General features: G+C 49.6%; 1 protein-coding gene across 2 annotated transcripts in view; it reads right to left on the bottom strand.

Annotated features, from left to right (window-relative positions):
* The window catches only part of ZC3H3 (zinc finger CCCH-type containing 3), a 298,560-nt gene that overhangs the window by 54,275 nt on the left and 220,315 nt on the right, over nucleotides 1-23,970 (bottom strand). For both annotated transcript variants that reach the window (XM_040352126.1, XM_040352125.1), the window contains exon 9: nucleotides 21,272-21,403. In XM_040352126.1, coding sequence (XP_040208060.1) covers nucleotides 21,272-21,403 — 132 coding nt within the window. The remainder of the gene's footprint in view (nucleotides 1-21,271; nucleotides 21,404-23,970) is intronic.

Here is a 23,970-nt window from a genome sequence, read left to right as displayed (position 1 = left end):
CCAGCAACAATAGAACCCCCCTCCCCAGAAACAATAAATCCCACCAGCAACAATAGATTCCCCAGCAATAATAAATACCTCCAGCAACACTAGAAGCACCACAACAGCAATAGACCACACACCAGCAATACTAGACCCCACCCCAGAAACAATAGATCTCCTAGCAATAATAGACACCCCAGCAAAACTAGACCCACTCCAGCAACACTAGATCCCCTAGGAATATTAGACACCCCAGCAACACTATACCCACCCACAATAGAAACCCCAGCAAAACTAGACCCACCCCAGCAACACCAAATTCCCTAGCAATAATAGACATCCCAGCAACAATACATCCCCTAGCAACACTAGACCCACCACAGCAAAAATAGATCCCCATAGCAATAATTTTAACCCCAGCAACACTAGATCCCCTAGCAATAATAGACATCCCAGCAACAATAGATCCCATAGCAATAATAGAAACCCCAGCAACACTAGACCCACCACAGCAACAATAGATCCCCATAGCAATAATTTTAACCCCGGCAACACTAGATCCACCAGCAACAATAGAACCCCCCCCAGAAACAATAAATCCCCCAAGCAACAATAGATTCCCCAGCAATAATAAATACCTCCAGCAACACTAAAAGCACCACAACAATAGATCCCCTAGCAGCAATAGACCACACACCAGCAACACTAGACCCCACCCCCGAAAAAATAGATCTCCTAGCAATAATAGACACCCCAGCAAAACTAGACCCACACCAGCAACACTAGATCCCCTAGGAATATTAGACACCCCAGCAACACTAGATCCCCTAGCAATAATAGACATCCCAGCAACAATAGATCCCCTAGCAATAATAGAAACCCCAGCAACACTAGACCCACCACAGCAACAATAGATCCCCATAGCAATAATTTTAACCCCAGCAACACTAGATCCACCCGCAACAATAGAACCCCTCCCCCTCCAGCAACAATAGATTCCCCAGCAATAATAAATACCTCCAGCAACACTAGAAGCACCACAACAATAGATCCCCCAGCAGCAATAGACCACACACCAGCAACACTAGACCCCACCCCAGAAACAATAGCTCTCCTAGAAATAATAGACACCCCAGCAAAACTAGATCCACACCAGCAACAATAGACCCACCCCAGCAACACTAGATCCCCTAGGAATATTAGACGCCCCAGCAACACTAGACCCACCCCAGCAACAATGGAAACCCCAGCAACACTAGACCCACCCCAGCAACACTAGATCCCCTAGGAATATTAGACGCCCCAGCAACACTAGACCCACCCCAGCAACAATGGAAACCCCAGCAACAATAGACCCCACCCCAGAAACAATAAATCTCCCAGCAACAATAGATCCCACCCCAGCAATAATAAATACCTCCAGCAACACTAGAAGAACCCCAGCAACAATAGACCCCCCACACAACATTATACCTCTCTGCCCCAGCAACAATAGACCACCCGTTACAAAATACCACCCCACAACGACAATAGATTCAGCCCAGCAACCATAGATCCACCCCTGCAACAACAGACCCCCCAGAAACAAAAACACGTTTCCCAGCAGCCAGCAACCATAGACCTCTCCTTCAAGAGTTACCCTCCCCAGCAACAATAGACCCCCCCCACAAAAAATAGATTCCATACCCCAGTACCCATTGCCATTACATACATTGAGTGCTAGAGCGTTCCCCCGCTGAAACCCCCCCCCCCCCCCCGGATTTCATGCAGATCTAGATGGAAGTAGGGGGTGCGATGTTCCATATGACAATACTGGGGCTGAACATGTAATGATAAAGGTCCGGTCACCGGCACACAGCGCCCTGTAATGTGATTCAGGGTCTCCGGGACAGAAGCAGGTGCAGCTCTGCGACAAACGTACTGAACTCCTGGCAGTGTTCCCCGCTGATCTAAAGGGGATTGTTTTTTTCCTTTAAACAATTTGCCTAGGCAGACAATGCATTGATTGCCGTGTGTAATTGCCATAACAAAGTGGAGATCTTTATCTTCCTGTTCACCGACGCAAACCGCGACCCGTGAAAAAGTGCAGCTCCGGCGATTCTGTGATTCACGGCCGGAAAAAAACGCTAAAAAAAATCCTTTACAAGCCGACGCTAATTGTTTTCTCGCCCGTGCCAACAATTTCGTCTAAACCGTTTTTTTGCTTTTGGTCGGGGGGTGGGTGCCAGGGCTGAGCGGGCGTGGGTTAAACCGCGGGCGACGCACGATCTCAGCTTGTGGGTGCCGATCGACAACTTTAACCAATAAAAACAAATCGCAATATGTCTCATAGGAGCCTCAAAGTTTTATAATCGCTAAAGGCTAAAAAAGTATATCGACTTCTGACCACTTTGGATCCGACGCTAAAGTACCGTATTACCGTATATACTCGAGTATAATCCGACCCAAATAATAAACCGAGGCACCTAATTTTACCACAAAAAAATGGGAAAACGTATTGACTAGGGTGTCCATCTGCATGCCTCACTGTGCCCATGTGTATGCCTCACTGTGCCCATGCCTCACTGTGCCCATGTGTATGCCTCACTGTGCCCATGTGTATGCCTCACTGTGCCCATGCCTCACTGTGCCCATGTGTATGCCTCACTGTGCCCATGTGTATGCCTCACTGTGCCCATGCCTCACTTTGCCTCACTGTGTCCATGTGTATGCCTCACTGTGCCCATGCCTCACTGTGCCCATGTGTATGCCTCACTGTGCCCATGTGTATGCCTCACTGTGCCCATGCCTCACTTTGCCTCACTGTGTCCATGTGTATGCCTCACTGTGCCCATGCCTCACTTTGCCTCACTGTGTCCATGCCTCACTGTGCCCATGCCTCACTGTGCCCATGTGTATGCCTCACTGTGCCCATGTGTATGCCTCACTTTGCCTCACTGTGTCCATGTGTATGCCTTACTGTGCCCATGCCTCACTGTGCCCATGCCTCACTGTGCCCATGCCTCACTGTGTCCATGTGTATGCCTCACTGTGCCCATGCCTCACTGTGTCCATGCCTCACTGTGTCCATGCCTCACTGTGCCCATGCCTCACTGTGCCCATGCCTCACTGTGCCCATGTGTATACCTCACTGTGCCCATGCCTCACTGTGTCCATGTGTATGCCTCACTGTGCCCATGCCTCACTTTGCCTCACTGTGTCCATGCATTACTGTGTCCATGTGTATGCCTCACTGTGCCCATGCCTCACTTTGCCTCACTGTGTCCATGCCTCACTGTGCCCATGCCTTACTGTGTCCATGTGTATGCCTCACTGTGCCCATGCCTCACCGTGTCCATGCCTCACTGTGCCCATGCCTCACTGTGTCCATGCCTCACTGTGCCCATGACTAGACTGACATTCAACTTGGGAGTCTATGGAAGGGATGCCCGACTTTGAAAAATCAGTGCTCCCCGGCCTTAGGTCCCCCGGACAACAAACTTTGCACACTTGTAGAAGAGAAATGGAGGAAGCACAGAGCCACAGAATGGATGATACATAAGCAGGAAGATCCTTGCACTGCAGACCTTCAGGTACATCCTCCAGCAAGGAAAACGGTCAGCAGGAACAGTGATCTGACGACTGGTGGTGTAAACAGTAAAGGTGGATGAAGCACAGAGCCACAGAATAGATGAAGCAAAAGCAGGAAGATCCTTCCACTGCAGGCACTACTCAGGTACAGCTTCCTCTCCAGCAAGGAGAACAGTGATCAGCACAATAGTGACCTAACCAAACCTCACTTCAAATCTGGTAAGGGAGCAATGCCTTAGACCTCGCACCAGAGAAATGCCGCTATGATGGCTGCAGAACAGGAATGCCTAGGCACGGGAAGAGGTCCATGATTTTAAAGGAGGAATTCAAGACAAATTTCGTTTTTTTTTATGATAATGCTTAGGCACAATCATCTCTAAATGTTCTCTATAAGACAGCAAATCTTCAAGTCCGATATAAACGTAGGTGGAGGAACCTGAAATAAGAGTCACACCATTTGTAGTTCAGTCTGATGCTGGGGTGCTCTATAGATCAAATCTTGACCAGATATTGCCCCCCTCCCCCCCCTTTCACTATTAGTCCAAAGCTATGTCTGGTGGCCTCAGAGTTGGAGGGAAACATGTATAACCGCTTGCAGACCAGCCGCCGCAGTTTTACGGCGGCAGGTCGGCTCCCCTGCGCGAGAGCACGTAATATAACGCCGGCTCTCGCGAAGGGCCACTAGGGGCGCCCCCGCTCGTCCCCGACTACCGTGCGCGTACCCGGCGGGCGCGATCGCCGCCGGGCACACGCGATCGCTCGTTACAGAGCGAGGACCGGGAGCTGTGTGTGTAAACACACTGCTCCCGGTCCTGTCAGGGAGAGAAATGCTGATCTTCTGTTCATACAATGTATGAACAGCGATCAGTCATTTCCCCTAGTGAGTCCACCCCCCCCTACAGTTAGAACACACCCAGGGAACATACTTAACCCCTTCCCCGCCCCCTAGTGTTAACCCCTTCACTGCCAGTGGCATTTTTATAGTAATTCAATGCATTTTTCTAGCACTGATCGCTATAAAAATGCCAATGGTCCCAAAAATGTGTCAAAAGTGTCCGAAGTTTCCGCCATAATGTCGCAGTACCGAAAAAAAAAAAAAAAAACGCTGATCGCCATTACCAGTAAAAAAATAATAATAATAAAAATGCCATAAATATACCCCCTGATTTGTAAAGGCTATAACTTTTGCGCAAACCAATAAACGCTTATTGCGATTTTTTTTTAACGAAAAATAGGTAGAAGAATACGTATCGGCCTCAACCGAGGAAAAAAATGTTTTTTTTTAAATATTTTTGGGGGATATTTATTATAGCAAATAGTAAAAAATATTCATTTTTTTCAAAATTGTTGCTCTATTTTAGTTTATAGCGCAAAAACTAAAAACCGCAGAGGTGATCAAATACCACCAAAAGAAAGCTCTATTTGTGGGGAAAAAAAGGACGCCAATTTTGTTTGGGAGCCACGTCGCACGACCGCGCAATTGTCAGTTAAAGCGACCGCAGTGCCGAATCGCAAAAAGTGCGTTGGTCTTTGACCAGCAATATGGTCCGGGGCCGAAGTGGATAATTAAGGCACTGGATTCAACTTTTTAGGAAGGCCATTGTCGGAGAAAGTCAGATTCAAAAAGGGCCCAATGGTTCTGATGAGGCCGATCTCAACACCTTAATCACAGAATGGGGCGGGGTTACACAGAGGGGGCATGTCCTAAAAATCCTGCCAGCTTCCAATCACCATGAAGTAGCTGCCTATATCCCAGGGTCTATGAATAGTCCGATTTTGTCCTGTACTGTACCAATGAGATATCCAAGTTTGTAGAAAACAGTTATGGCGTGATCAGAGTCGCGGAAAAAAAAAAGTATTCAATAACAGCTAGAAAAAGGTTCAGGGGGGGGGGGGGGGGTTGTAAGATGGGTTGTGTTAAATAATTTGCTGATGATATCGCTGGATTCCTGATTCTGTATAACCACTTCCCGCCCGATCATCAATAGTCAACTGACGTCCGGGAAGTGGTTGTGAAATCCTGACTGGTCGTCTATTGACGTCCTGCAGGATTTCATGCCTGCGCGCGCTCGTGGGGGCGCGCAGCGCGACGATCGGTGATGTGGGGTGTCAGTCTGACCCCCTGCATCTCCGATCTCGGTAAAGAGCCTCCGGTGTCCAATCACGGCTGATCACGATGTAAACAGGAAGAGCCGTTGATAAACAAGTGATGCCCAGCAATGCCCTCAGTGCCACCCCTCAGTGCCCATCCATGCCCAGTGCCCACCCATGCCCAGTGCCCATCTGTGCCACCCATAAGTACCCATCAGTGCCACCCATGAGTGCCCATCAGTGTCACCTATGAGTGCCCAGTGCCGCCTATGAGCGCCCATCAGTGCCGCATACCAGCACCGTTGATCAGCTTTTCCTCACTCGTGTCTGACAGACGTGAGTAGAGGAGAGCCGATCGGCGGCTCTCCTGACAGGGGGGGTTCGCGCTGATTGTTTATCAGCGCAGCCCCCCCTCGGATCGCCACACTGGACCACCAGGGAAGGAAAAAAAAAAAAGGGGGCAAAAAAAAAAAAAAAAAGCATTAAAAAATACAAAAGATGCCAATCAGTGCCCACAAATGGGCACTGACTGGCAACATGGGTAAATCAGTGCCGCCCACAGTGTCCATCAGTGCCACCCCACAGTGTCCATCAGTGCCACCCCACAGTGCCCATCCATGCCCAGTGCCCACCTATCAGTGCCCATCTGTGCCACCCATAAGTATCCATCAGTGCCACCCATAAGTGCCGCCCATGAGTGCCCATCTGTGCCGCCTATGAGTGCCCATCAGTGCCGCCCATGAGTGCCCATCTGTGCCGCCCATGAGCGCCCATCAGTGCCGCCCATGAGTGCCCATCAGTGCCGCCCATGAGTGCCCATCAGTGCCGCCCATGAGTGCCCATCAGTGCCGCCCATGAGTGCCCATCAGTGCCGCATACCAGCGCCGCCAATCAGTGCCACCTCATCTGTGCCCGTCAGTACTACCTCATCGATGTCCATCAGTGCCATCTCATCGGTGCCGCCATATCAGTGCCCGTGATTGAAAGAGAAAACTTACTTATTTACAAACAAATTAACAGAAAAAAATAAAAACGTAATTTTTTTTCAAAATTTTCAGTCTTTTTTTAGTTGTTGCGCAAAAAAAAAAAAAAAACGCAGAGGTATCAAATACCACCAAAATAAAGCTCTATTTGTGGGGAAAAAAGGACGCCAATTTTGTTTGGGTACAGCGTAGCACGACCGCGCAATTGTCATTCAAAGTGCGACAGTGCTGAAAGCTGAAAATTGGCCTGGGCGGGAAGGTGCGTAAGTGCCCCCCGGTATGGAAGGGGTTAATGACATTCAATTGAAAATGACTTGTGTGGCAATTCTATATGCTATATTATTATTATTATTATTTTTTATTGGCTATTTATTTTTTCCCCCATGAAAGTGGAGTTATCCTTTAAAAAAAAAAAATGGAGGACATTTGATAAACAAAAAGTCGCTTGCCACTTAAATGTTTATTTAGCGGCTGGCAGTGCATGCTGGGAATTGTAGTTCCTCAATAGCTGTCAAGGTACCCGAGCCTACACACTATTCCACGCCAGATGGCGTATCGCGGGGAGTTGTGGCGCCATTCTTGGCTTCGTCTTTGTACCGGACATCGGTCCACATGGCTCCTCGCCGGCGTCCGGACTCCAGCTGACGAATGAGTGACAATCGCGAGGCGGCCGCGCTCGCCGAGACGTACGCCGTCTCTGCGTGGGTTTCTTTTCATTACAAGCGATCTCTCCGCTCTATCCAGAGGCAGAAAACCGACAAAACCCTCAAGTCGCGGCGCCTGAAGCCCCCGCCGGCAGCTGCTGGATTAAACGCGGTACGTAATGAAGATCGCGGAGAGCGTCCAGGAATAAAAAGACCCGTTTAATAATTCACAAGGACAGGGACTGCGCACTCCTAACAAGCCGCTGCTTTATGAAGCAAGGTTAACATTTTTACTCGATTCGCTGGGATATTGGCGTCTCTCTGGGGCCCATTTCAGGACCGGCTGTGAGATAAAAAAATAAAAGAATAAAATAAAATAAAAAAAGGGGGGGGGGGGGAAAAACAACAAACAAGGAGCGCAAAGTTCCCGAGTCAGCACTTTGCGCTATTATTGGGAGAGAATAAGGTTAACCCCTTGCTAGGCCCGGCCTTGACAAGTCTTCTCGCCGAGCGGAATCTGTCGCAGTCAGCAGTCTCATCGCACACAATTACAAGGCGCTATCCATCATCCTGACCGGAATGCTTTTCTGACACTCTGAAAAGAGACGCGCTAAGCAGTTTCGCTAATAGAATAAATATTCTAAATTTCTCTTTTATATTTTCATTTAAATTGGAATATTTTAAAAAGTAATTGCGTGTGCCGGGCGGCGGGGAGGGGAGGCGACTGCTCGTCTCTCTCGCCCTCCGTTAGCCCTGCAGCGGTCGTCTCTTACCCTTTTGGCCTCTGAACCCAACGCTGAACCCAACACCTTAAGGCTGACCCCCCACCCCTTAACGCTGACCCCCCCGACCTTAAGGCTGACCCCCTACACCTTAACGCTGACCCCAACACCTTAACGCTGACCCCAACACCTTAACGCTGACCCCCCCACCACCTTAACGCTGACCCAAACACCTTAACGCTGACCCCCCACCACCTTAACGCTGACCCCCCCACCACCTTAACGCTGACCCCAACACCTTAACGCTGACCCCAACACCTTAACGCTGACCCCCCCCCCACCTTAACGCTGACCCCCACCACCTTAACACTGACCCTAACAACTTAACGCTGACCCCCCACCCCTTAACACTGACCCTAACAACTTAACGCTGACCCCCCACCCCTTAACATTAACCCCCCACCCCTTAACGCTGACCCCTCACCACCTTAACCCCCCACCTTAACGCTGACCCCCCCACCTTAACGCTGACCCCCCCCACCTTAACGCCGACCCCCCCACCACCCCAACACTGACCCCCCCACCTTAACGCTGACCCCCCCGCCCCAACGCTGACCCCCCTCCACCACCTTAACCCCCCACCACCTTAACGCTGACCCCAACACCAGTCGGAGCATTTTGGGGGACCAACACACCTCACCTTCTTCAGGGTTTGGAATCGTTATCAAGCCTTAAATGGACTCAGGCTGTGTATGGAGGAGCGCCAGGTACAAAAGCGCATCTCACTTAAAGGACTTACTGAAATATTTAATGCAGGGGTAGGCAACCTGGGGGGCCTCCAGCTGTTGTGGAACTACATTTCCCATGAGGCATTGCAAGGCTGGCAGTTACAATTACTCCCAGAGGCATGATGGAAAACATCCACTGCGTTTTGGAGGAAAACAAGCCTCTCCCTTCCACTCAGTTGGCCATCTTCAGGGCTGGCAGGAGACGCTAGTTTTCATCAAGCCTCAATACAGGACTCTTATTGCATTCTGTCATTTTATAATCATCAACTGCTTGAGTCCTGAAGAAGGGCGAGTTTAGTTTCCCACGAAACGCGTTGCCTGTATTGGATGCTCTTGACCAGGGGTCCCCAAACCCCGGCCCGCGGATCACATCCGGCCCGCTTGTGCCTTTTCCCTGGCCCGGGGCTCCCCTAGACTCATAGCATTGCCGATCTGCTGATCTTGGGGACACTAGTGATGGGGAGATTGCTGGGGACACTGCCGAGGGGGACACTGACCCGGGGGAGACTGCCGAGGGGGACACTGACCCGGGGGAGACTGCCGAGGGGGACACTGACCCAGGGGAGACTGCCGAGGGGGACACTGACCCGGGGGAGACGGATGACGGGGAGACGGATGACGGGGAGACGGATGACGGGGAGACGGATGACGGGGAGACGGATGACGGGGACACTGATGATGGGGAGACTGCTGTGGCAACTGATGATGGGGAGACTGCTGACGGGGACGCTGAGGATTTGGACACTGATCCTGGGGACACTGATCCTGGGGACACTGATCCTGGGGACACTGATCCTGGGGACACTGATCCTGGGGACACTGATCCTGGGGACACTGATCCTGGGGAGACTGATCCTGGGGAGACTGATCCTGGGGAGACTGATCCTGGGGAGACTGATCCTGGGGAGACTGATCCTGGGGAGACTGATCCTGTGGAGACTGATCCTGGGGACACTGATCCTGGGGACACTGATGTGGCAACTGATGGGGAGACTGCTGACGGGGACACTGAGGATTTGGATACTCTGCTGTGGACACTGATACTGGGGAGACTGATGATGGGGACACTGATTCTGGGGAGACTGATGATGGGGACACTGATCCTGGGGACACTCACTGATCCTGGGGACACTGATCCTGGGGAGACTGCTGTGGCAACTGATGGGGAGACTGCTGACGGGGACGCTGAGGATTTGGATACTCTGCTGGGGACACTGATGATGAGGAGACTGATGATGGGGACACTGATGATGAGGAGGACTCTGATGAATGGAGGACACAGATATGGGGGACACTGATATTGGGGAGATTCAGATGCGGGACACAGAGGTGGGGAAAGGCTCTAATGGGGACAAAGATGTGTGGAAGGGTCTGGTGGGGACACAGTCGTGCAGAAATGCTCTGATGGGGAGACAAAGACATACGGAAAGGCTATGATTTTATTCATTTATTTATAAATGACCAATTTTTTCGGCCCGCGAATATTTGTAAAATCTACAATGTGGCCCTCGGACTAAAAAGTTTGGAGACCCCCTGCTCTTGATCATTAAATACTTCAAGTCCTTGAGGCGGGATTAACCTATTTTTTTTAACCAGGCGTTCCTCCTTCCACTTCTAGGAATTTCCCATCTAGTGAGAGCTTGCTTTGTTGCTGTCGGAGAGGTAGTGGCCGAGGACCAGGACAGGGTCCGGCATCACACTGTTTTATTCACAGATCGGCTTCTTTGAAGGAGAGAGTACCGCATTTGCCGGCGTATAAGACGACCCCCTAATTTTCCAGCCAAAATGTTGGTTTTGGGATATACTCACCTTATAAGACTACCCCCTTCCTACTAGTCATGCCTCGCCTCACGGTGCCACCATTACATGCCAGACTGTGCCACTACATGCCAGACTGTGCCCCATTACATGCCAGACTGTCCTCCATTACAAGCCAGACTGTCCTCCATTACATGCCAGACTGTGCCCCTTTACATGCCAGACTCGCTGTGCCCTTACCTTATCCTAAGACATGCAGAATCGCGGCCGTACTGTACGTTTTTTCAAAAGCCGCGCCTCCTACGTCTTCTGTTCCGTGATAGGCGGAACAGTCAGCTTCCCAGGAGGCACGGTGTTCCGTGTTCGCCCATCACAAAGGCCCTCTCGTCCGAGGACACTAAACACAGGACGAGAGGGCCTCCGTGATAGGCGGACACTAAACACAGGACGAGAGGGCCTCCGTGATAGGCGGACACTAAACACAGGACGAGAGGGCCTCCGTGATAGGCGGACACTGAACACAGGAGGAGAGGGCCTCCGTGATAGGCGGACACTAAACACAGGACGAGAGGCCCTCCGTGATAGGCGGACACTAAACACAGGACGAGAGGCCCTCCGTGATAGGCGGACACTGAACACAGGACGAGAGGGCCTCCGTGATAGGCGGACACTGAACACAGGACGAGAGAGCCTCCGTGATAGGCGGACACTGAACACAGGACGAGAGAGCCTCCGTGATAGGCAAACACTAAACACAGGACGAGAGGGCCTCCGTGATAGGCAGGCACTAAACACAGGACAAGAGGGCCTCCGTGATAGGCGGACACTGAACACAGGACGAGAGGGCCTCCGTGATAAGCGGACACTAAACACAGGACGAGAGGGCCTCCGTGATAGGCGGACACTAAACACAGGACGAGAGGGCCTCCGTGATAGACGGACACTGAACACAGGACGAGAGGGCCTCCGTGATAGGCGGACACTAAACACAGGACGAGAGGGCCTCCGTGATAGGCAGGCACTGAACACAGGACGAGAGGGCCTCCGTGATAGGCGGACACTGAACACAGGACGAGAGGGCCTCCGTGATAAGCGGACACTAAACACAGGACGAGAGGGCCTCCGTGATAGGCGGACACTAAACACAGGACGAGAGGGCCTCCGTGATAAGCGGACACTAAACACAGGACGAGAGGGCCTCCGTGATAGGCGGACACTAAACACAGGACAAGAGCGCCTCCGTGATAGGCGGACACTAAACACAGGACGAGAGGGCCTCCGTGATAGGCGGACACTAAACACAGGACAAGAGGGCCTCCGTGATAGGCGAACACTGAACACAGGACGAGAGAGCCTCCGTGATAGGCGGACACTGAACACAGGACAAGAGGGCCTCCGTGATAGGCGGACACTGAACACAGGACAAGAGGGCCTCCGTGATAGGCGGACACTGAACACAGGACGAGAGGGCCTCCGTGATAGGCGGACACTAAACACAGGACGAGAGGGCCTCCGTGATAGGCAGGCACTGAACACAGGACGAGAGGGCCTCCGTGATAGGCGGACACTAAACACAGGACGAGAGGGCCTCCGTGATAGGCAGGCACTGAACACAGGACGAGAGGGCCTCCGTGATAGGCGGACACTGAACACAGGACAAGAGGGCCTCCGTGATAGGCGGACACTAAACACAGGACAAGAGGGCCTCCGTGATAGGCGGACACTGAACACAGGACGAGAGGGCCTCCGTGATAGGCGGACACTAAACACAGGACGAGAGGGCCTCCGTGATAGGCAGGCACTGAACACAGGACGAGAGGGCCTCCGTGATAGGCGGACACTGAACACAGGACGAGAGAGCCTCCGTGATAGGCGGACACTGAACACAGGACGAGAGGGCCTCCGTGATAAGCGGACACTAAACACAGGACGAGAGGGCCTCCGTGATAGGCGGACACTAAACACAGGACAAGAGCGCCTCCGTGATAGGCGGACACTAAACACAGGACAAGAGGGCCTCCGTGATAGGCGAACACTGAACACAGTGCCTCCTGGGAAGCTGAGTGTTCCGCCTATCACAGAACAGAAGACGTAGGAGGCGCGGCTTTTGAAAAAACGTATGGCCGCGATTCTGCATGTCTTAGGATAAGGTAAGGATGTTAGGTTACCGGCGTATAAGACGACCCCCGACTTTCAAGAAGATTGTAAGGGGTTAGAAAGTCGTCTTATACGCCGGAAAATACGGTAATTTACGGCATATCCACCACAACCAACTTCCACGCAGTAAATGGACTCAGTGGAAGGTACATTTATAAACAGAATGGTAAATTAAGGGGTTTAAGACACCCCCCCCCCCCAATGTCTCAAAAAAGAGGACCTGTCTAATGCCATCACATAGGGGTCTTGTTAGCCCCTGGCAAACAGGAAGTGCAAAGGCTAAACAGGAAGTTCATGGGAGGAGCAAAGAGTTCAAGGTTCAAGAAATATTCCAGGGAGCTGTCCAGCATCCCAGGTTCAGGTCCAGGTCCTTACAGTTGCCCTTTCACCTAGCCTGCGGATGGACACTATACTGACAGACTGCACCACCTGTTAAACCTGCCCATTCAAGTCTAATGCAAATGCTTGCCCCACATGCATAATGCAAACTTCTATTCGGCAGAAGAAATCAACAAAACAGACATTCAGGAGGTGACAAGATGGGCTGACTTCTTAGCGGCGCTCTGAAAAGCGATCCACCGCGGCGTGTACCCCCCCCTTAGCGTCCGATTCAACATACATTACACAGACGTGGTCCACTGTTGACGCCATCTGGAAAGCGCCCTGAGAAATGCCACGCAGCCATCGCTAGAGTGCATGTGGGCTGGAAATGGCTGCAAGTAGTTCGCAGAAGACCAGCAGCACTGACCACACCTCCCAACTTTTTGAAATGGTAATGAGGGACAGCAAAAGTATACAGTCACAGGACACACCCCTTGCCACGCCCCCTTAAAGGAGAATTGTACAAAAAAAACAAGATTGGTTAAACCCACAAGTGCTTTTTTTTACCACTACAATTCCTTTATATTGGCTTTTAGAATTTACAAATGTAACAATTTAGAAATCAGATGAAAGGTTTAGCAATGGAGAACACTTTTTGATAGATAAATAATGCATTTTATATACAACTCTATAGAGATCAAAATGAGGGACAAATGAGGGACAGAGGGACATTGCTCCAAATCAGGGACAGTTGGGAGCTCTGATATAACAAACGAAGGAAAAAAAGTTGAAAATTACTATTTAACCACTTAACCCCTTCAATACCGGGCTTTTATACCTACCTCAATACCAGGCCTAGTCTGGCACTTCTCTCCTACATGTACAAAACATGATTCTTTTGCTAGAAAATTACGCAGAACCCCCAAACATTATATATGTTTTTTTTTTAGCAGTCACCCTCGGGAATAAAACGACGGTCATTGCAACGTTTTATCTTGCACGGTATTTGCGCAATAATTTTTCTTTGGAAAAAAAATTCATGAATTAAGAAAATAACAAAACAGAATAGTTGGCCCAATTTTTTTGTAAAATATGAAAGACGACGTTACGCCGAGTAAATAGATACCTAACACGTCACGCTTTTAAAATTGCGCACACTCATGGAATGGCGCCAAACTTCAGTACTTAAAAATCTCCATAGGCAACGCTTTGAAAATTTTCACAGGTTACCAGTTTAGATTTACAGAGGGGAGATCTAGTGCTAGAATTGTTGCTGGCACTCTAACGCACGCGGCGATACCTCACATGTGTGGTTTAAACAGCGTTTACATATGTCGGCGGGACTTATGTGTGCATTCACTTCTGCGCGCAAGCTACTGGGGACAGGGGCGTTTTAAATGTATTTTTTATTCTTTTATTTATGTTTTTACTTTTTTTTTTAACTTTTATTCCTATTACAAGGAATGTAAACATCCTTTGTAATAGGAAATGTGCGTGACAGGTCCTCTTTATGGAGAGATGGTCAATAAGATCTCCCCCTCCCCCCACATCTCTCCTCCAGGCTTACAAGCATGAGATCGGTGAAAAAAATTTCACCGATCTCATGATTAGTGTTGCTTACTAGCCGCAATCGCGGCTTTGTTTACTTACGGGTACCCGGGCGTGACCTCATCACATCGCGCCCGGGCCTCCGACGGTCATAGAGAGGACTGGTGACCATCTGGTCACCAGTCATCTCTATGCTTCCTGCCTGCGCCAGACGATTCTTTGTCTGGGCCCCCGATGGCACAGGAGAGCCCGGAGAAGCACCGGATGGCGGCGGGAGGGGGGATGTCCCCTCCCTCTGCCTAGAAGAACGATCAAGCGGCGGAACCAACGCTATGATCGTTCTTATGTTGCACAGAATCGCTGGCACCAACGAATGATATCTGAATGATGCCTCTAGCTGCACCCATCATTCAGATATCCCCTCACAAAGCCCAGGACGTCATATGACGTCCACCCAGGATGGGAGATCTCCTCTGTGGACGTCATATGACTATGGGCGGGTATTGAAGGTCGGCAGAATGGCGCGGCACAATCACGTAGCTGTACGTGTCTCTTTAAGCCCAGTCGTGAGGTCGCGAGCGCACCGGCGGCAGCGTTCTCGCGACTTGGTCCGAAGCTCCGTGACCGTGGGACCCGATTGCCACCGGTATTCCGCGATCGGTCCCCGGAGCTGAAGAACGGGGAGAGTAGCCCCCGGACCATATTGCTGGTCAAAGACCAGAGCACTTTTTGCGATTCGACACTGTGTCGCTTTAACTGACAATTGCGCGGTCTCGCGACGTGGCTCCCAAACAAAATTGGCGTCCTTTTTTCCCCACAAATAGAGCTTTCTTTTGGTGGTATTTGATCGCCTCTGCGGTTTTAATTTTTTGCGCTATAAACAAAAATAGAGCGACAATTTTGAAAAAAATGAATATTTTTAACTTTTTGCTATAATAAATATCCCCCAAAAAGATATAAAACAATATATTTTTTTCCTCATTTTAGGCCGATACGTATTCTTCTACATATTTTTTGTAAAAAAAAAAAAAAAATCGCAATAAGTGTTTATTGATTGGTTTACGCAAACGTTATAGCGTTTACAAAATAGGGGGTAGTTTTATGGCATTTTTATTAATATTTTTTTTTCACTCGTAATGGCGGCGATCAGCGATTTTTATCGGTACTGCGACATTATGGCGGACACTTCGGACACATTTTTGGGACCATTGGCATTTTTATAGCGATCAGTGCTATAAAAATGCATTGGATTACTATAAAAATGCCACTGGCAGTGAAGGGGTTAACACTAGGGGGCGGGGAAGGGGTTAAGTATGTCTCTGGGTGTGTTCTAACTGAAGGGGGGGGGGGGGGACTCACTAGGGGAAATGACAGATCGCTGTTCATACATTGTATGAACAGAAGATCAGCATTTCTCTCCTGACAGGACCAGGAGCTTTGTGTTTACACACACAGCTCCCGTTCCCCGCTCTGTAACGAGCGATTGCGTGTGCCCGGGGGCGATCGCGCCTGCCGGGCACACGCACAGGGGCAAGCGGGGGGCCCTGCGCGAGAGCCAACGTTATATTACGTGCTCTAGCGCAGGGGAGCCGACCTGCCGCCGTAAAACGTCGGCGGCCGGTCGGCAAGCGGTTAACCTGCATAATGGTCCGGGGCTTAAGTGGTTAATGATAAAAACAGAATGGCAATAGTTTATCGTGTACAGTGCGAGATTGCATTAGCGCAATCACTTCAGAACTCCCTGCCTGGCCGCGGCACTAAGTGTTAAAGAAGTTTTAAAGTGAAGTTTAAATGATGGCGATTTTCTGTCTTTTCCACTTCAATAAAAGTCTGCGGGAACCCGGGAGCGCCGGCCGGCGTCTACAGAGACTTCCAGTAAACCAATAAGAGAGAGATAGAGGAGAACGGCGCTCTACACGCGGGGAGGAAACACTTGGTACAATTTACAATTTGCCACCAAAGCAGTTCTGGCGGCGGGGAACGAATAATCCCGGCTTTGATTTTTTACGATCTACGTCTCCTAATCCTCCGACTCTTAAGAGCCGCACTGACAGCTCCTGATCGATGGCTCCGGGGTCCAATAATCTCTCTGCAGAGGATGGAGAGGGCCCGGCTCAGAGCTGGGGCCCTTCTCTGCATAGGGGGGCGCAGCATGGGTCACAGCCCCCCGTGGCCCCTAAGAATGTATGGGGCCAATCACAACGGATTGCTTAACATTTACAGAATTACTTTTTCCTACTGTGACATCACTGATTTTTTTTCCCCTCTAAAGTTTGAGCGGTTATCACCGTTCCCCCGGCTGTTTTCTATTTCCGGGGACTAGACAACATTTTTAGGGCTCGTCACCGGAAATGTTTATTTATTTTTTTCTCTTTTTTTCTAAATGCACAAAAAAAACTCCTATGTTGTGCAATGCAGATCTTTCCACGGTTCACAAAAGTAAGTACACCCCTCACATTTTTGTAAATATTTTCTTCTATCTTTTCATGTGACATAAGGAAGCAGAGCATGATCCCCTCCCTTCAGAGACTGGGACGCAGGGCAGTATTCCAACATGATAACCACCCCAAACACACCTTCAAGATGATAAAGGCTTGAAAACACTGCTTTTTTCACAAGCCTACGGATAGACACTTGGCCATCTAAGCTCTTAGCAGGACGCGGCCTTAATCCCAGGCTGCGGTCCATGGTCAGGGAGTAGGGATAGGCTCCTTGTGTCCTGCCCCCCCCTCCCCTCTTTTTATATTTCTGTTTACTTCTTGCTTGTTCACCTCTTTCACTTAGATGTCCTAGTCTCTTCTCTTAGCTCCTGGGAATTTGATACCCCCAGCTTGTTGGTAAGCGCTTAGACGAGAGTTTCACAACTCGCATTCGGCGCTCTATAAGCATTTATTCCAATCCAATTCAAAGAAGCTGAGGGTAAAGGTGATGGACTGGCCAAGCATGTCTCCAGACCTAAACCCTATTGATCATCTGTGGGGGATCCTCAGAGGGAAGGTGGAGGAGGGGAAGGTCTCCAACATCCACCAGCTCTGTGATGTCATCATGGAGGAGGGGAAGAGGATTCCAGTGACAACCTGTGAAGCTCTGGTGACCTCCATGCCCAAGAGGGTTAAGGCCATGCCGGAAAATAATGGCGGCCACACAAAATATTGACACTTTGGGGCCCAATTTGGACATTTTTACTTAGGGGTGTACTGACTTTTGTTGCCAGCGGTTTAGACATTAATGGCTGTGTGTTGAGTTATTTTGAGGGGACGGCAAATTTACACCGTTATACAAGCTGTACACTCACTACACAACATTGTAGATACAAAGTGTCATTTCTTCAGTGTTGTCACATGAAAAGATACAAGAAAAGATTTACAAAGATGTAAGGGGTGTACTTACTTTTCTGAGATACTGTATGTACAGTATTTTTAGATTTAAAAAAAAAAAAAAACGTTTTTCTTAGTTTCCGTTTTAAAATTTTGCAACCGGGTAATTTCTTTGATGAGCGCTGGTGAGGCTGCAATTTTTCACAGATGGCCACGATAGGCAGCACTAATGGGCACTGAGGAGGCATTGATGGGCACCGATAGGTAGCACTGATGAGGAGGTACCGATGGGCACTGATAGGCAGCACTGATTGGCATTGATGAGGAGGGACTGATGGGAGCCAATAGGCAGCACTGATGGGCACCAATAAGGAGGCACTGTTGGGCACCCATAGGCATCACTGTTGGGCACTGATGAGGAGACACTTATATGTAGCACTGATCATCAGGAGACCGATGATCAGTGCCCTGATTATCAGCGTAGAGGTCCTCTTGCACACTGGCCAGTTACTGGCTCTCCTCTCCTCTCAGGCCTCGTACACACGACAGAGAAACTCGACGTGCTTGGCACGTCGAGTTCCTCGTCTCGTTTTGGGATGAAGCCGCCGAAGAGCTCGGCGGGCCGCCTTCTCCTATAGAACAACGCGGCCAACGAGAAAATAGAGAACATGTTCTCTATTTTCTCGTCGAGCTCCTCGGCGGCTCCATCGAGCCAAAACTGTACAGACGACAGAGATTCTCGGCAGAATCCGGGTTTTGACCGAGTTTCTCGGCGAATTCTGCCGAGAATCTCTGTCGTGTGTACGAGGCCTCACACTGTGACAGCGCAAGGAAAGGAAATGCCGATAACCAGCAAGTGTATTTACATCGTGATCAGCTGTGATTGGACACAGCTTATCACATGGTAAAGGCCTGCTATGATTGGCCCTTTATGCCGATCTATGATCACAGATCGCGCCAGATGCGCACCGCCGCGTCATCAGGAGGCTGGCTGCAAACGCCAAAAAGACAGCCAGCTCCCATTGATGAAGATTATTGGGATGTGAATCAGAAAATTGGCAGAGTGAAAAGGATGTGAGGTCAGACACCGATGTTGGAAGAAAAGACTTAGCTCACATGTTGGACCCCACGTTGGGCGCCAAAAAAAAAGAAAAAAAGACCTAGCTCACCACTGGTGGTCCAATTCATCCCAAAGGTGCTCATTAGGGTTGAGGTCATGGCTCTTTGTAGGACGCTTTTGTTCCTCCACACCAAACTGGACAAATGTCTTTATGGAGCTGGCTTTGTACACAGAGGCACATGGTGGGACAGAAAAGGGTCTTCACCAAACGGGACCCTATTTGAGCCCATTCCAGATTAATCACCATTATTATGGGGTTGGCACCCTTTATGGCAACATCCTGCACTCTTCTGGGAAGGCTTTCCACATACATTTGGAAGGTGTCTTTAGGGAACGTGTGCTCATTAGTAAGGTCAGGTACTGAGGTTGGATGAGAAAACCTGGCTTGCTACCAGGGTTCCAAATTCATCCCAAAGGTGAGGAGTAGGGTTGAGGTCAGGACTCTGTACAGGACACTCAAGTTCCTCCACACCAAACTGGTCGCGCCATGTGGAGGTGGAGCTGGCTTTGTACTCATTGGGCGCAGTCATGGTGGAACAGAAAAGGGTCTTTTCCAAACGGTTACCACAAGGTTGGAAGAGCACATATGTCTACAATGGGCCAGATTCAAGAAGCAATTGCGCCCGTGTAACCATAGGTTACACGGCGCAATTGCTTACTTGCTCCGGCGTAGCGAATGCTCCTGATTCAGGAACATCGCAACGCCGACTGCAGCCTAAAATCTGTGCGGCATAAGGCTCTTATGCCACGCAGATTTTAGGCTGCATTCTATCAAAAACCGCTAGGGGGCGCTCCCATTGTGATCTGTGTATAGTATGCAAATTGCATACTAACACCGATTCACAAACTTGCGCTGGCCCTGCGTACGCAAATTACGTAATTTGCGTACGTCGGGTTTCGCGCAACGTTACACATCCTAATAGCAGGGGCAGCCAATGCTATAGGATGGCCACGTTCCCGCGTCGCGACGTTCAAATTTTACGTCGTTTGCGTAAGTGGATCGTGAATGGCGCTGGACGCCATTCACGTTCACTTTGAAGCAAATGACGTCCTTGCGACGTCATTTGCCGCAATGCACGTCGGGAAAGTTTCCCGACGGAGAATGCGCTCTACGCTCGGCGCGGGAGCGCGCCTAATTTAAATGATTCCCGGCATGATTAGGTGCCCGTACGCCGGGCAAGTTAACACAGCGCCCCCGCAATTTACGGAGCTTCTGCTCCGTGAATCGCGGGCAGCGCAGAAAATTTGCGCGGGCGCAGGGCAAAAACGCTGCCCTGTGCCTGCGTAAGAAAGGCGCAGATTCTTACTGAATCTGGGCTAATGTCTTTGTATGATGGAGTATTACCAGGAGCCTTCACTGGGAACACCTGGGGGTAGATCCACGTACCTCCGCGTATTAATCCGCCGGGCGCAGCGTATCTAAGATACACTACGCCGCCGTAACTTTTTTTTCTTCGAATTTTCAAAGAATTCGCACCGTAAGTTACGGCATTCAAATCTCTGTGATGGGGGCGTGTTTTATGTAAATACGTCGTGACCTGACGTAAACAACGTTTTTTTTTTAACTGCGCATGTGCCGTCCGTGGGGGATACAGTGCGTATGCTGGAAATGAAACCGGAACAAGCCAATGTTTAAGACGGTGATGTCATTCTACGCAAACCCCTATTCGCGAACGACTTACGCAAACAACGTAAAAAATTCAAAATGCAAGGCGGGAACGACGGCCATACTTAACATTGAGTACCCCTCATAATAGCAGGTTTAACTATATGCCGGAAAAAGCCGAACGCAAACGACGTAAAAAAATGCGCCGGCCGGACGTACGTTCGTGGATCGCCGTAACTAGCTAATTTGCATACTCCACGCGGAACTTGACGGAAACACCACCTAGCGGCCGCAGAAAAATTGCACTTAAGATCCGACGGCGTACGAAGACATACGCCTGTCGGATATAGCCGAGATGCAGTCGTATCTTGTTTTGTAGATACAAAACAAAGATACGACGCGCAAAATTTAAATATACGCGGCGTATCAAGAGATACGCCGGCGTAATTCTTCTGTGGATCTGGCCCCTGAACTCCATCATTTAGAGAGCCGTTCACAAAGTTTTGTCCATGTGTGTTGCCAACTAGAAAAATTATTTTAGATTTTGTACACATAAGAGTAACAAACAGATACAAATTCAGGATGCCACCAACGCATTGATATATGCCGCCACCATAAGAAATAGATGTGCCTGCCCTGGACTGGCACTACCAGTGCCTCTTACCTTGGCTCCCATGGGACAGTACCCCTTGAGGAAGTCCGGACACACCTCAGCCTTCCTGGAGACGTAGACGTGGCTGTAGGGACAGTCTGTTTTGTGACAGCTCCCCTTTAAGAAGAACGAGCACACCGGCATCTAGAGAGACGGGAGAGAATCCTCGGTGACAAATCAAATGTATGACATTCAACCACACACCCCTGAAATAGGGATCACATCAACAGCTCGGGGAACATCGGGGTGATCAGCGAGCCTTTCATATGACAATTGATTTTAGAAATAGTATTAAATAATAAAATCAATATTAAAATGTACCTATGGGGCACACAGCAGGGCACATTACATGGGAGCAGGGCACATTACATGGGAGCAGGGCACATTACATGGGAGCAGAGCACATTAAATGGGAGCAGAGCACATTAAATGGGAGCAGAGCACATTAACCCCCCTGACGGTAAACCCGAGCGCGACTCGGGGTTGGTTTTACATGTTAGGATCGGCAAACCCGAGTCACGCTCGGGCTGGACGGGCTTACCTTTCGCTGGATCCACAGGCTTGGTTTACTCACCTTGTCCCTGGATCCAGCGATGCCACCCGCTGTGTGAGCGAGCGGGACCTCCTCGCTCGATTCACAGTCCCCGTGTGACGCCGATCTCCGTTCCCTGCGACGTTACGACGCACGGGGACGGAGAACGGCGCCAAATTCAAAAAAGTAAACAAACACATTACATACAGTATACTGTAATCTTATAGATTACAGTACTGTATGTAAAAAATACACACACCCCTTGTCCCTAGTGGTCTGCCCAGTGTCCTGCATGTACTTTTATATAATAAAAAATGTCATTTCTGCCTGCAAACTGTAGATTGTCCAAAAGTGTCCCTTTATGTCAAAAATGGTTTTAGATCAGCTAGAAAACAGCGATAATAAATTATAATCACTTGCAGAATTGTGCGATAGCGATTTGCGGGGAAATTCGTCATAAAAAAAATAAAATAATGACAGCGACAATTCTGCAACTGCAAATTTCAGTGATTTTGAGTTGATTACATTATTGAATAATTTTTATTATAATTATATTATTATTTGTTATAATTATTTATAATTATTTATTATATTATAATTTATAATTTTGTTTTAAAAAAAAAATCATACCCGGGATGCCTACAAGACTCTTGCTTGGTCAGATTTAAGTGAGTTATTTCTAAAAATTACAGGCCTACAGTATAAAACACCAATTTCCTTGCAAAATAAATGTACCGCTTTTGGTACGTAATTCCAGACAGAATCATACCGCCAGGGAGGTTAAATGGGAGCAGAGCACATTACATGGGAGCAGGGCACATTGTGGGGCACATGACATGGGAGCGGGGCACGTGACATGGAAGCAGAGCATATTACATGGAAGCAGGGCACACTACATGGGAGCAGGGCACATTGTGGGGCACACAGCAGGGCACATTACAAGGGAGCACGGCACATTACAAGGGAGCACGGCACATTATGGGGCATGTGACATGGGAGCGGGGCACGTGACATGGAAGCAGGGCACATTGTGGGGCACACAGCAGGGCAAATTACAAGGGAGCAGAGCACATTGTGGGGCACACATTAGGGCACATTACAAGGGAGCATGGCACATTACAAGGGAGCAGAGCACATTATGGGGCATGTGACATGGGAGCAGGGCATGTGACATGTGAGCGGGGCACACTACATGGGAGCAGGGCACACTACATGGGAGCAGGGCACACTACATGGGAGCAGGGTACATTGCAAGGGAGCAGGGTACATTGCAAGGGAGCAGGGCACATTGTGGGGCACACAGCAGGGTACATTGCAAGGGAGCAGGGCACATTGTGGGGCACATTACAAGGGAGCGGGGCACACATTAGGGCACAATACAAGGGAGCAGAGCACATTATGGGGCACGTGACATGGGAGCAGGGCACACTACATGGGAGCAGGGCACACTACATGGGAGCAGGGCACACTACATGGGAGCAGGGCACATTGTGGGGCACACAGCAGGGTACATTGCAAGGGAGCAGGGCACATTGTGGGGCACACAGCAGGGCACATTACAAGGGAGCAGGGCACATTATAAGGGAGCAGGGCACACAGCAGAGCACATTACATGGAAGCAGGGCACAATGTGGGGCACACAGCAGGGCACATTACAAGGGAGCAGGGCACATTATGGAGCACACAGCAGAGTCCATTACATGGGAGCAGGGCACATTATGGGGCACAAAGCTGGGCATATTGCATGGGAAAAGGGCACATAGCAGGAAGAAGAGAGACATGAGACCCAACAATGCAGATGAGCTGAAGGCCGCTATCAAAGCAACCTGGACTTCCATCACACCTCAGCAGTGCCTCCATGCTGATCTCCTCCACGCCACGCCACATTGATGCCGTAATTCATGCAAAAGGAGCCCCGACCAAGTACTGAGTGCAAACTACAGTATACTGTACATGGACAGACACCTCACTAAGACAACATTTCTGTATTAAAAATCCTTTTTTTTTTTTTTATTGGGTCTTGTGTAATATTCTCATTTTCTGAGATACAGAATTGTGGGGTGTCACTCGCGGTAACCCATAATCACCAAAATTATAAGAAAGAAATGCTTGAACTCTGTGTGTAATGCATCTGTATAAAATATATGAGAGTTTCACTTTTTGAATTAAATTACTGAAA

The sequence above is a fragment of the Rana temporaria genome, chromosome 5, assembly GCF_905171775.1.
Source record: "Rana temporaria chromosome 5, aRanTem1.1, whole genome shotgun sequence".
NCBI lineage: Eukaryota > Metazoa > Chordata > Amphibia > Anura > Ranidae > Rana > Rana temporaria.
Note: the sequence above shows the minus strand (reverse complement) of the source record. Positions and strands in the feature narration are given on the sequence as shown.